At 40.2% G+C, this 14,625-nt stretch overlaps 1 protein-coding gene across 1 annotated transcript in view; it reads left to right on the top strand.

The window, feature by feature from the left end:
• LOC114887613 (olfactory receptor 1444-like) overlaps nucleotides 1–10,974 on the top strand; it is a 17,827-nt gene extending 6,853 nt beyond the window's left edge. The window contains 2 exon segments of the mRNA XM_029209400.1: nucleotides 9,984–10,127; nucleotides 10,129–10,974. Of these exon segments, the coding sequence (XP_029065233.1) occupies nucleotides 9,984–10,127; nucleotides 10,129–10,974 (990 nt within the window).
• Nucleotides 10,975–14,625: the final 3,651 nt, after the last annotated feature.

Below are 14,625 nucleotides of genomic sequence, written 5' to 3'. Positions count from 1 at the left end.
CATAATTCAAAAAGAGTCATGTACCAAAATGTTCATTGCAGCTCTATTTACAATAGCCCGGAGATGGAAACAACCTAAGTGTCCATCATCGGATGAATGGGGTAAAGAAGATGTGGCACATATGTACAATGGAATATTACTCAGCCATAAAAAGAAACGAAATTGAGCTATTTGTAATGAGGTGGATAGACCTAGAGTCTGTCATACAGAGTGAAGTAAGTCAGAAAGAGAAAGACAAATACCATATGCTAACACATATATATGGAATTTAAGGGAAAAAATGTCATGAAGAACTTAGGGGTAAGACAGGAATAAAGACACAGACCTACTAGAGAATGGACTTGAAGATATGGGGAGGGGGAAGGGTAAGCTGTGACAAAGCGAGAGAGAGGCATGGACATATATACACTACCAAGCGTAAAATAGATAGCTAGTGGGAAGCAGCCGCATAGCACAGGGAGATCAGCTCGGTGCTTTGTGACCGCCTGGAGGGGTAGGATAGGGAGGGTGGGAGGGAGGGAGACGTAAGAGGGAAGAGATATGGGAACATATGTATATGTATAACTGATTCACTTTGTTATAAATCAGAAACTAAAACACCACTGTAAAGCAATTATCCTCCAATAAAGATGTTAAAAAAATATTGTTTCAATAGAATGGAGGTGGAAATAGTTGAGGCTATGGTGCAGTAGACTGAGGATAGGATGGGAGGTGATGTAGATGATAACTGTAAGGGTAGAAGGAGGGCTATTCATAGAGCATAAGGGTCTATTAGGGTGGAAGAAAACCTTTTGAGAGTTTTGGGGAAAGGATAGGTAAATTAAGCATGCTTGTGGACACATGGGTTAAGAGCAAGTAAGAGAAGGTATGAAGGATGGGACTAATTGCTACAGTAAAGATCTCACAAGAGTAAGTAGAGAAAAGATGGTATCAACGGTATAGATGGAGGGGGTGGGAAAAGAAGAGGGCAAGGTCCGAGCTAGGAAGGCAGAAGGCAGCCTGAATTTAGATGGAGTGGCTGATGTGACATTAACATCAGGTGGCCCCAAACTTAAAAGAAGCTGATGTCATCCGCGGAGAGGGCTGAGGACTCAAGAGAAGTTCGGGAAATTCTGGGGAAATTGACGGATGGAAATGAGTCAGGAGTCTTAGAGCACGGGTTTCAATTATGCTGTGAGTCAGCGGCGTGGCTTTAGGCTGATCACTTCATCTCTATGAACCTGTTTATTCCTCGATAAAATTATATATTTACAAGATAACACACAGTTATACAGTGTTCAGTATTCTAAGTACTTTACATCTGTTCACTTAATTCTCACAACAATCCCATAATGAGAAAGAGAGGAATGGAGAGGCTAAGTGACTTGTCTGAGCCATCCAGGCAGTGGTGGGAGAGCTGGGGTTTGAACCCGTGCATCTAGCTCTAGGGACTGTACTTATCACCTCTGAGCCATGGTGTCTTGGGTACCTTAACACTTAGTGATCTCTTAAGTCTTAAAAGGTGCTGACATCCCATGTGTCCATAAAACTAACTCTTTTAGATGGACTGGTAGCTTCTTCACTCTTCTTGTAACCCTCGCAGGAAAGGCTTGCAATGGCCGCAAGGTGGCAGCATTAACTCAGAGATACCTGGCCTTGAACTAACCCCGAAGTCAGAATTGGCCCCTTTCTTCCCCTTTATTTTTCTCAAACCCCAAAGTATACTTATTTGAAGGTGAAGTCACAGCTTGATCTTGTGAGGAGCCCAACGGTGAAGGAGCCACAGAAGTCAAAGCAGAAGTATCCCCATAGGAATGAAGAACCTTTGAGAGGGAAGAGGAAGAAGATAAATCCAGGAGCACGAGGAAATGATGAATTATCCGTTTAGTAAGCAGCTGATTCCGGGTCTCTCACTCGCCAAGAGCCAGTACTATTCCATTTTACCATGTTAATAGTCTTCATTTTAAGAAGTTTAATTTTTTTAGAATATTAAATGCAGATAAAAGAGAGTACTAAATTATTTTATAGAGTCAGATGTTTTGGCTAGATTGTCACAGTTGTTAGATGTTGGACCTACAAGGTGAAGTTTTCTCTTTCCTTCTCTCTCTTTCCTTTCTCCCCCTTCCCCTTCCCTCTTCTCTTCCCTTTTTCTTCTTCTCCTTCTTCTTCTTCTTCTTCTTCTTCTTCTTCTTCTTCTTCTTCTTCTTCTTCTTCTCCTTCTTCTTCTTCTCCTTCTCCTCCTCCTCCTCCTCCTCCTTCCTCTTCCTCTTCTTCCTCTTCTTCTTCTTCTTCTTCTTCCTCTTCTTCTTCCTCCCCTTCTTCTCCTTCTTCTTCTTCTTCTTCTTCTTCTTCTTCTTCTTCTTCTTCTTCTTCTTCTTCTTCTTCTTCTTCCTCCTCTTTTTCTTCTTCCTCTTCTTCTTCTTCTTCTTCTTCCTCCTCCTCTTCTTCTTCTTCCTCTTCTTCTTCTTCTTTTTCGTCTTCCTCTTCTTCTTCTTCTTCTTCTTCCTCCTCTTCCTCCTTTTCTTCTTCCTCTTCTTCTTCTTCTCCTCCCCCCTCCTCCCCCTCCCCCTCCCCCTGCTCCTCCTCCTCCTCCTCCTCCTCTCTTTTTAATCTTTCTCCCCCTTTCTCTCCCCCTTTCTCTCTCCATCCTCCCTTTGGTTGTTGTAGTGATCAAATAAAATAACAATGAGGAAAGTCTAGTCTTCGGGTTGGATGTGTGCGTCAGAAGATTAGATCCTACAAAATTTGAAGAGTGGTGCAAAAACATCCTCAGCCTCTTAACGCCTAGCTTGCTACTTACTTGGCCACTTCTTATTTTATCAAAAAAACTTAAATTTATTCTAACAGAAATTTTTTTTATAAAAGGAAAAGAAAAATTGTAAATAAGCTTCGCTTTTGTAGCTGACTCTATTGGAACATGCATTTGTGAGTCCCTGTGGGAAGCAGGACCCTTTTCTGGATTCTGAGAGCAGCCCTGTTCTTCTACACTGATTCCCAAAAAGAGCAGTAGAGCACGGTGTAAAACTATGTAGACTTTAAGTCAGACAGACTTGAGCATCTCCTTACTTCCTGGAGTGACAAGCTGCTCCAAGTTTGTGTGTTGTATCCCTTGCTCTAGTCTTGGAATCAGTCAGTTCTCCAAGGAGTTCCTTTTATTGGAGATTATTATTAGAAACCAAGATTAGGGTGTTAGGTATATACTGAAGTTTTCACAACTGTAAAACTGGAAAGATAATATCAATACATTTCTCGTAGAGTTGGGTGAACAGTAAGTGAAAAAACACACTCATGTAGTACTTAGCAAGGGCTGAAACATAGGAAGCATCCAATATGTGATCATTCAGTAGGGGCTGGAAGAGAAGACTGCTTCCTGTAAGCTCCATGCTAAAGCTCATTTAAAATCAAGTTGATTGGAAAAAAATTTCATGAAACTCTTTTGATCCATAAAAGTCCTTGTAACTTGAGGTTCCTTAGAGATGGATTTAGGCAAATGGAAATTTTGATGAAGTCTATCATCTGTATTTAAAATTAGAAATTTTGGGCTTCCCTGGTGGCGCAGTGGTTGGGAGTCCGCCTGCCGATGCAGGGGACGCGGGTTCGTGCCCCGGTCCGGGAGGATCCCACATGCCGTAGAGCAGCTGGACCCGTGAGCCATGGCCGCTGAGCCTGCGCGTCTGGAGCCTGTGCTCCGCAACGGGAGAGGCCACAACAGTGAGAGGCCCGCGTACCACAAAAAAAATAAATAAATAAAATAAAATAAAATTAGAAATTTTAATTTCTAATTTTAAATATAGATGAAATTAAAATGAAAATTAGAAATTTTTAAATTTTAAATAAAAATGAAATTAAAATGAAAAATTCTCCCTGTTTAGTCTTAGAGAAAGTACCAAATTCCAAATTCTCACAGGACGTCTTCTATAGGCTGAGTGGGGATGGCTGGACCCTGCAGCTCCTTTGAAGGCATTTTTGATGGAACTTGATCACCAATCATTTTAGCCCTTGCTTGAAGGCCTGGAGCTCCCCCTGGGCCTTTAAGCCTTTCCACATCACAATAATGTTTCATTCCCTCAGGAAAGTAGTGGGGTGTTTTTGGGTTTTTTTTTTGGTTTTTTTTCTTAGTTGTCTTTTTTTTTTTAACATCTTTATTGGCGTATAATTGCTTTACAATGGTGTGTTAGTTTCTGCTTTAAAACAAAGTGAAACAGTTATACATATACATATATCCCCATATCTCTTCCCTGTTGCATCTCCCTCCCTCTCACCCTCCCTATCCCACCCCTCTGGGTGGTCACAAAGCACCGAGCAGATCTCCCTGTGCTATGTGGCTGCTTCCCACTAGGTATCTATTTTACATTTGGTAGTGTATATGTATGTCCATGCCACTCTCTCACTTTCTCCCAGCTTACCCTTCCCCCTCCTCATATCCTCAAGTCCATTCTCTAGTAGGTCTACATTTTTATTCCCGTCTTGCCCCTAGGTGGGAATGTAAATTCATACAGCCACTATGGAGAACAGTATGGAGGTTCCTTAAAAAACTAAAATTAGAATTACCATAAGACCCAGCAATCCCACTACTGGGCATATACCCTGAGAAAACCATAATTCAAAAAGAGTCATGTACCACAATGTTCATTGCAGCTCTATTTACAATAGCCAGGACATGGAAGCAACCTAAGTGTCCATAGACAGATGAATGGATAAAGAAGATGTGGCACGTATATACAATGCAATATTACTCAGCCATAAAAAGAAATGAAATTGAGTTATTTGTAGTGAGGTGGATGGACCTAGAGTCTGTCATACAGACTGCAGTAAGTCAGAAAGAGAAAAACAAATACCGTATGCTAACACATATATATGGAATCTAAGAAAGTGATGTTTTGATTACTCGTTTGCATGTTACTGAGCTCTGGATTGGGGTTGAGTCCCTCCAGAGGCTCCCACATCTACATAGATGCCAGCTTCTGGCGGATTCCAGGCCTCTCATACAGTTTGGTACCTCTCAAGCTCTGAAACAACCTGCAACCGCAGCTGAACTGCTTTTACACTTACTTCATAGCCTCAGGAAATCTTTTACGCTTTGAAATCTGAGGTCTTCTGAGACTGAACAGCTTTTCTTTTCCGTTGCAGGCTTCAAAAACCCCCGTAGTTGAAGGCAGTTCTGAATTAAGGTCTCAGAATTCCCAAGGAACTAGGTAGGTTTTCCCTGACTTTTTTTTTTTTTCAACATTCTTCGTACTGTGGGTAAAAATAATGGGTTTTTTTTAAGGAGAAAGGGGCTCAGAAGTAGGTATAAAAAAGGGACTCAGTTCCATTTTCCCCACTTTTCTGTGCCACATGAAAAACTGAGACAATGAACCTCTCCTAGGTAATTTTTGGGTCATCTTTTCTTAAACAGAAACTGACATAGTCATTTCTAGGTAGAATGCTGCTACCAGCTGGTGTTAATAAAATCTGGGACTCAAGTTCATATGATTGACCAATAGTTTTTCAAAATATTTTTTTGTTGAAGTATAGTTGATTTACAATGTTGTGCTAGTTTCTGGTATACAGCAAATAGATACATATATTATATATAATATATATAATATATAAATATATATGACCTTGTCAGTTATCTATTTTATACAGAGATAAATATTTTATATTTTGTATCTGTTAATCCCAAACAGATTAACAGGTACAAAATACCTGTTATTTCCCCTTTGGTAACCGTAAGTTTGTTTTCTACTGATTGACAGATAGTTTAATGAAAAGATAAATTAGTTTGTATCGAGCACCCACCATAGACCACACAGTGGCTAGATTTTCTCATATTTTATCGTCCTTAATCCTTTATTGTCTCTTTTTTCGTGGAATTTAGTCTTATGGTTTTCCGTTGAGAATCTTCTTTTGGAAATCCCCCAATGGGATGTGATGGCTGAGGGTGATTCTTCAAACACCTTTAGAAACAATTTTGATAACACTTATTTTCAGATTATCTGTCTTGGTGGTTTCTGCTTTTATAATCCCTTAATCCTTGAAGTTTTAATGGTTTTCAGTTTTCAACACGCTTTCTTATTTGTTATTTATTTATTTAGCCATGCCACACGGCTTGTGGGATCTTAATTCCCTGACCAGGGATCGAACCCGGGCCCTCGGCAGTAAAAGTGCATAGTCTTAACCACTGGACCGCCAGGGAATTCCCTCATATTTGTTATTTATTAAATAAAGCAGTTGATCACAGGCTACCTTTAAATATTTTCTTTAAATGTCTTTACTTTTTCAAGGCTCCTTCTGATATTTATTTTAGGCCTATGCAGAAAAGCTTGGCCTTTGTAGGACTTTGGTGGGAGGGAACACAGCAGCAGTGGCAGCAGTGGGATTTAGATTCAGGCCTTCAGGGATGGTGCCGGGCAAAGCAAAGCTTTCCTCTCTCTGCCCTGACTCCAAATTCTCTTTGCTGCTCTGGATCCAGACACATTTATTAATAGTGACACAATGCATAATAGAAAGTGTTGTCCATCAAGAGAACATAGAAATACTTTGAATGTTAATTGATAATATATGAAGATGGCAGTCTGGGGCAATTCAATATAGGGAGTGCGTGATAACTGTTAGAAATCAGACCAACAGCTTAGGTACGTATAGTTGAGTGGTCAGTATTAACTGTGAAAATGGATTAAATAAGCATTTGAGAAGGTGTTTTGGAATAGAATTCAGAAGTCAGCTGCCTTTCATTTTTGGAGTTTTTCTGCGTCATTTACCCTACCTTGTGTTGGGGAAGAGGTTGGTTTATGAAATAGGAAGGTGAGTATCTCTTTAGTTGAAGGACCACAGTACTTGGCAAGCAGTTTTCCCTTCCTAGATGCCCCCACCAATGAGCAGCAATATTTGGCTGGAGTGCTAGATCTTGAACTAACTGCTTTATCTCACCAAGTCTCAGTTTCTTCATATATATACACCTACACATGAATATGGGTCTGTAATATATGTGTATGCTGTAAAATATATAATATACATAACTCATGGAATTGTGACTTAGTAAACCGTGAACACAAATAGAGTTTCATAATCTCTAGAACAGTGGTTCTCCACCAGGGATGACCCTGTGGACGTCTGGGACATTTGGCAGTATCTGGAGACATTGTTGTTTGTCACAGCTGGGGAAGGGAGTATGCTCCTGGCATCTAGTGGATAGAGACCAGGGATACTGCTAAAGCTCCTACAATGCACTGGACAGCCTTTCCCCTGCCTCACCCCCGCCTGCAACCAAAGAACTGTCCAGCCCATAATGTTTTTTTTTAATTAATTTTTATTGGAGGATAGTTGATTTACAATGTTGTGTTAGTTTCTGCTGTACAGCAACGTGAATCAGTTATACATATACATATATCCACTCTCTTTTAGATTCTTTTCTCATATAGGTCATTACAGAGTATTGAATAGAGTTCCCTGTTATACAGTTGGTCCTTATTTACTTATCTATTTTATATATAGTAGCATGCATATGTCAATCCCAATCTCCCAATTTATCCCTCCCCCTCCGTGTTTCCCCCTCGGTAACCGAAAGTTTGCTTTCTACATTTGTGACTCTAATTCTGTTTTGTAAATAGGTTCGTTTGTACCATTTTTAAAGATTCCACGTATAAGCGATACCATGTGATATTTGTCTTTTTCTATATGACTTTCTTCACTCAGTATGACAAGCTCTAGGTCCATCTGTGTTGCTGCAAATGGCATTATTTCATTCTTTTTTTAATCCAGCACGTGATGTTAACAGTGATGAGGTTGATGGGTCCTGCTCTGGGGCTTTGTACAGATATTGCAGGTAAGAGGCCCCAGGTTCCTAATATATAATATCAGGAAACTGCCTGTCATAGATGATAGGATACTGTGTCTGCTAAATTATAGGGTACACACACATGACAAAAGTCGAAAGGAAAAAAAAGAAAAAAGAAGGACTGGCTAAATGTAATGAAAGTGCTGCTGGTTGGAAAGTTGACACATTACTGAATGGAAATCTGTCAATAAGCAAAAGAAGGATAAAAATATAAAATTCTAGGAATTTATCAGGGAAAAGAAAGGGGCATGAGAGGACATCTACAGGGGTATTCCCTGGAGCACTGTTTATAAAGGTGGAAAATGGAAACCAGGACTGGAGTTTTATCATGGTTCCTGACCAATAGCATTTCCAAACTGGCTGAGCCAGCCTTGTGATACCAGCTGCGACACTCGTGTGTGTAATCGTCATCTGAACACGACAGGCTGGGCTGTCTCCATTTGTGGTATAAAAAAGGCTCCTTACCAATCTGATCACTGCAGTTGCAGATAACCAAGGTCAGGCAGAGCTGAAGCCTTTTCTCCCTTAAATCCCTTCTTTCTCCCCTTTCTCTCTTCCTCTGTCAGAGCCTGTTGTCACCCATTCTGCCACCGGGGACAGGAAGAACCTATAAGGCACATCAGACTGAGGGAAAACAATAGGAGAGAGAGACAGGTCACTAGAATTAGGACACAAGTCTTTCTCCAGGCCTGCCCAGCCCCAGTCTCACTGTTAATTCTGAATATTTTTTATACTACGAGCCTTAGCTAATATGTTGGCAGAAAAGGTGGACCCAGCTAGACAAGAGAACAAGAAGCTGTTTGTGGTGGGGTTAGTTAGCATGAAAAATGTTTAAACACTTTGCTATTGATGTTCTAATTAATTCACCAATATTTAGGTATGTGATCAAGGGGTCATGGTAGGCTGGGTGGTTGCTCAGCTAATTGTGTGAATCACTCAAGTCTCAAGTGCTTTGGGAGAGCAGAGAAGGGAGAACTTAATTGTAATCAGGATCAATAACAAAGACTTCTGATAGGAAGTGGAGAGGTATAATCTCAATTTAAATATATAAAGATAAAATACAATTGAATTACTGTTGAGGGATAAACTTCTAAAGACATTAAAATTGTAGTTAAGAGCTTTGGATTTGATATCAGAGAGACCAAGGTTTTAATTCCACTTTCAAGACTTACCAGTTATGTGACTTTGGGCGATATTTTTCTCTTCTTCTCTTCTTCTCCTTCTTCTTCTCTTTTTTCTTCTCCTTCTTCCTCTTCTTCCTCCTCCCCCCTTCCTCCTCCTACACCCCCTCCTTCTTCTTCATCTTATTATTATTACTATTATTTCATCATAATAGCTCTCCAGTCTTCATCTAAAAGCTACTAGATTTTAGGAGCAGACAGTAGCCAGAAAAAAGAGACCAAGTATAAAATATACTGACAACTGGAAATAATCTAAGTAAAAAGCAAAATGCTCTATTTGCATATTTTATATCATGGAGCATTGTTGAAAAAGGTGAACATTTTGAAATAAGAGTATTATCATATATACTCCTTGGGTATATTTTGCACAGTTTACACATTTATACAGTTTCTCCTTGTGTAAAATGAGGAAAATAATATGATCAACCCCAAAGAGTTGGTTTGAGGATTAAATAAGTTAACTTCAAGTAAAGCTCTTGGAGCAGTGCCTGGCATACAGTAAGCTCTTACTATGCTTAGTACCATATAATTCTATTGGCATACAGGAAATCTCTGTGGAGGCTATACACTTAGGAGTGGAATAAAAAAACAAGGAATGAGGGATTTATACTTTTTACTTCATACTGTTCTCTTTTTGATTTTTTAAAAACTGAATAAACAAAATCTTAAAAGCTAGGCTACAAGACATATCATATTTTGTTTCATATGATGTAAACAGGTAGAATAATTCAAGCTCTGAGCGTATGGACATTGGGTTCAGAAGTATAAGGATGTGAATTTAACTCTGACCCCAACTAATTAGGTTATTCTCGTCAATGTTAAGCTCCCAAGAAAGTAGGCATAATAGTACTTATCTGACAGGATTAAATGCTGTAATGTAATAGAAGGGTCTAGCAGGTGCCTTACACAGAGTACTTTCTCAATATATATTAGTTTTCTATTTTTATATCATCCCTCTATACTTTCATCTGTTTCACTGGCTCCTCTCCTTTAATTGCCAGGCTAAATTGAAGTTAACCTCAGTGGAGAATAGCACAGAAGCAGCAGAGTTCATCCTCCTGGGATTCACAGATGACCCCAACCTCCAGGTTCCCCTCCTCCTGGTATTTTTGTTCATCTACCTCATCACTTTGGTTGGGAATCGGGGGGATGGTGCTGGTCATCTACTGAGACTCCCACCTCCACACTCCAATGTACTTCTTCCTCAGCAACCTTTCCTTTGTCGATCCGGGTCACTCCTCAGCCGTAGCTCCCCAGACGGTGGCTGCACCGCACTCAGGAAACAAACTCATCTCCCACAATGGATGTGCTCCTCAGTCCTTCTTCTTTGTGGGTTTTGCCACCGTCAAGTGCTACCTCCTGGCCTCCACGGCCTGTGACCCCCATGCAGTGCTGTGTAGGCCCCTTCATTACACCACCATCATGATAGCAGGTGTGTATGCCCTCCTGAGGATGGGCTCCTATGTCTGTGGCTTCCTCAATGCCTGTGGCCTCCTCGATGCCTGCATCCACTCAGCAGACACCTTCAGACTCTCCTTCTGTGGTTCAAATGAGATGAATCACTTTTTCTGCGAAGTCCCTCCACTCCTGGCTCTCTCGTGCTCCAACACATGCATGAGCAAGCTGGTGGCCTTCTTTGTCGTGGGCTTCAATGTCTTTTTCACCCTCCTGGTCATCCTCATCTCTTACTTCTTCATATACATTGCCGTTTGACGGAGGCATTCTGCGGAAGGAAGGAAGAAAGCCTTCTCCACCTGTGCGTCCCATCTCACGGCCATCTCCATTTTCTATGGAACAACCATCTTCATGTACTTACAGCCCAGCTCCACCCAGTCCATGGACATGGACAAAATAGCATCTGTGTTTTACACGGTGGTGATTCCCATGCTGAACCCCTTGATCTACAGTCTTAGGAACAAAGAAGTGAAACATACTCTCTGGAAAATACTCAACAAGCTTAATTCCCAGTCTTTAAGTGTGAGTAGAAAGTAGGCAGGTAACTAAGGGATAAATCTTCCCCCCAGACCTAGATGCCACCTCAACTTTTGAGGTTTGGCAGATTTCAGTTCTTTCTTCTCCAAGAACAGTGGTTACTTCTGCTGTTAGGAAAAGTGGTAAAAAAAAAGCAGCCCTTTGAAATGTCTCACTCAGAAAAATAACCTTATGTTTAGTGAACAACACCCTGGGGTGTTTAAACTCTTTCCTGCATTAGTTTCCCGACACGGTTTAAAGCAGAAGATCAAAGCATAAATTGAATGCACTGACTTTCCCTCTCCCTATTTTAATTGGAAGAAATTTTCCATTTGTTATTAAAACGTGGTGTAAGGACTACATCTTCACTGAATAATAGTTGTCAACTGGAAGGCACAGCCTTTCGTTTCTTTGATCCGTGAGTTTGAAAGTTAAAGTGTCTAATGCTGACAAAGGATGTTTCAATATTTTTAATAACGTCTCAAAGAAGGTTGTAATTGAAAGGACAAGGCACTGGACCAAGAGTCAGGTGACCCAGTATGAAATCCTTCTAACCCCGATCCTTCTGCGCCCACTCTCATTCCCATCCTCATAGATTGTGTACTTTTGTATTCTCCATCTCCTTCTGTTAAAGTGTTAGGACAACTTTGGTAGAAAACAATAAGCCACCTTGTGTATGTATGTTTCAGTAGATAAATTGTTTAAACTTTAACCTGAATAAGTATATCTCTTTTTAGAGTTCCTGCACTCTGTTTTATGCTTTTGGCCTTGGTCTAACATAATAACCAAAACTTACAAAAGGTTTAAAGAAAAAACTTTTTTTCCAGGGGCCTTGAGAAGGGATATTTGTCTTCTGAATTAAATGCTTGCATTTCTCGTCATCCTTAAGTTTGGTGGTTCTATTATGAATTCACACCATAGATTTTTGTGCCCTCATTGCTTCTGTTTTTTCAATAATTCAGTTCACCTCTGGATCCCTGTTCTATTCAGATGTTCTGTAATTAGATGCAGCAGAAATTTAAAAGCCTGTGTTAATGTACTTCTTAAGATGGGAATGGCCTGATGGTGCACAGCACAAGTCTACCTTCAGGTCTTGTTTCCTGAGCTAACTGGTGTGAGCGGATGTGTGTGGGTGGGAAGGGAGCGGTGATTAATTTCAATTCTCACATATCAACTGCTTGATGTTTATAGCTACGATTAGTCTAAGCTGCCACATATTTCATGATTTCGAGATCTCCAAAAAGAATTTTTATTTTTATCTTAAATATGAAAACCAGAAATCTTGGTGGGCTAAATCAGGGAGCTTAGAAGGTCATATTAGTTTCGAGATGATCAAACTCCATTACGTGCAGGGCAGCCTTGGTCTGAAGAGGGTTGATCATGGGTCTTGTGGAGAGAGAAGCAAAGAGGGACATTAGGCTGACCTGTAGGAAAAACTTTCTCAAGTGCATGGTCACCATCACCTAAAGGGATTGGGAGCTTCTTCTGGATCCAAGGCCTTGACAACCTAGACTTGCCTCATCCATCCTCCCACCTCCCTGCCTTAGCAGTGAGGATTTTCCAGTAACACACAGAAGAACAACCTTGAATGGCCAGGATCAACTTCACCAAGGAGTCCTTCTCGTGACTTATACAAGTTACAGAGCTCAAGGTACCCAGATTTGGAGATGAGTCTGGGAAGCATCTGTCCGAGCATTGAGTGTGTTCCACTCAGAGCTCAGCTTCTTTTCCTACTTGATAGATATCATTAACTCCTTTTCCTCTTCTTCCTGCTCCTCTTTTCCCTTCTCCTCTTCCTCTTTTTCTTCCTTTTTTCCTCAACCTCTTTCCATCTTCAGCCCAAGCAAGAACTTCCCTCACCACTAAGCAGTTAGATCCCTATGAAAAATTAAAGTCTATAGTTTTTATATTAAAACTGTTACAGTACCTAGTAATGTGTGTTTCTGGGCATGTTTCTTTCTGTTTAGGCAGAAAAGTATGTGGATCCTCTAAGAGTTAAAGGCCTAATGACTACATATTACGTTTTCTATTGAAGTCATCTCAAACTAGCATTTGACTGCAAATGGGTATGAAGGTCCTAGTTCTAGTATCAAGAGCTGGGTGAAGATTCTTACCCTTCTTATCAGTTGTGTGACCTTGAGAAAGTCATTTGATCTCTTTGAACCCAACATACAGGATAAACTGTGAAGACACCATGAAATAAAGTATGCAAACATGCCCGTCATAATGCATGCATGATTTATACAGCTGAGAGTCCTGCAATAGCTCTCACTTCTCTGTTCTTGTACTTCCCACTTTTGGCTCCTGAGCTCCCCCACTCTGTCCACCCCATCCACGTCCAAGCCTTTATGTCCATTCATTGTTTAATTTCCTGTCCTCCAACCTCCCAGTCCTACAGCAGACACATTTCAATCTGACATCACGTGAGTATTCATTTACATAAGCTGCTCAGAAGGAGATGTCTTGTTGCCAGTAAGACATCAATTTACAGAATACAAATTACCATGGGGAACTTTTCACGTCCACATGGGAAATCTCTCAAATGGAGACAAAATGCTCATTTGGTTTTTAACAACACCCACCCTCAAATTAGCTCAAGTTAGCACAGTAAAGGCACGGGAAGACTTCCTTCCTGAAACGTCCAAAAACAGAATGTGAAAACACATATATAAGGACAATTATTTACATCAGGGTAGATTATCCTTTTGAAAAAGGATTCATGATTGAATTATTTTAAATAGGAGTCTCCCTTTGTGCATGAAATAATTTGTGTAGCATTTATGTATATGGAAAGAAAAATTAAAATATTAAGAGTCCTGGATGATTGAAGCCAACATTACAGAGTCATAGACTCTTTAGCCAAGAAAGAGTCTTTAAAAATAACCTATACCAGTTCTCTCATTTTACAATTGAAAACCCTGATTCCCACAGTTTAACTTGCTTAACTTCCCACGAACCAAATCTTCCTTGACTCTTATTCATCCTTTACTTTCTATAAAGTTCTTGATGTATCAAAAGACATTTTTACTTTCATTTGTTCACTAGGAGACAGATTTTTGTGCTCCAGTTTTGCAGTTGAAGAAATCAACTCTTTGAAAATCTTACTTGCCTAGCAGTAGCAAGAAGAGCCCAGATTTGAACATAAGTCTTGCTTTCCTGCCCAATTCTCTGAGAAAAAAAAGTAGCCTTGTATTTCAGTAAATTTCAATAGATGACTTATTTGATGTATAAATCATTTAAAGACAGTCTTTCATGATATATCCCTGCTGTGTGGAAAGGCATACTGCAGAATACAAACACATTTAACAATATGAGGTATAATTTCTACTTCAACAAAGCAAATCCTCCTGCATATATGGTGACCGATGTAATGCACTTTGAGATTCATGACTCAGTGTTCAACAACTTTGTTGGCAGGAATTTTTTCTATATTCTATGAAATATGCATCGATCAGGGCATATCAGTCTTGATAGTTGGAATTGGCTCTTTGAATGCTGCATCCCACGGGGATAGCCAAGCCCCAGCCAATCCTTACTGGGCACAAGCTGCAGGAAAGGCGTGGTGTGAGGTCTGTGAAGGAACCAGTAATAGATTACATTGTTCCTGCTTCAGGAGAAGCTTGCAAATAGTGCAGTGGAACAAGGCACATACTTCAAGCTAGATGACCACTC

The sequence above is a fragment of the Monodon monoceros genome, unplaced genomic scaffold (genome assembly GCF_005190385.1).
Source record: "Monodon monoceros isolate NGI ecotype Baffin Bay Population unplaced genomic scaffold, NGI_Narwhal_1 Super_Scaffold_7, whole genome shotgun sequence".
NCBI lineage: Eukaryota > Metazoa > Chordata > Mammalia > Artiodactyla > Monodontidae > Monodon > Monodon monoceros.
Note: the sequence above shows the minus strand (reverse complement) of the source record. Positions and strands in the feature narration are given on the sequence as shown.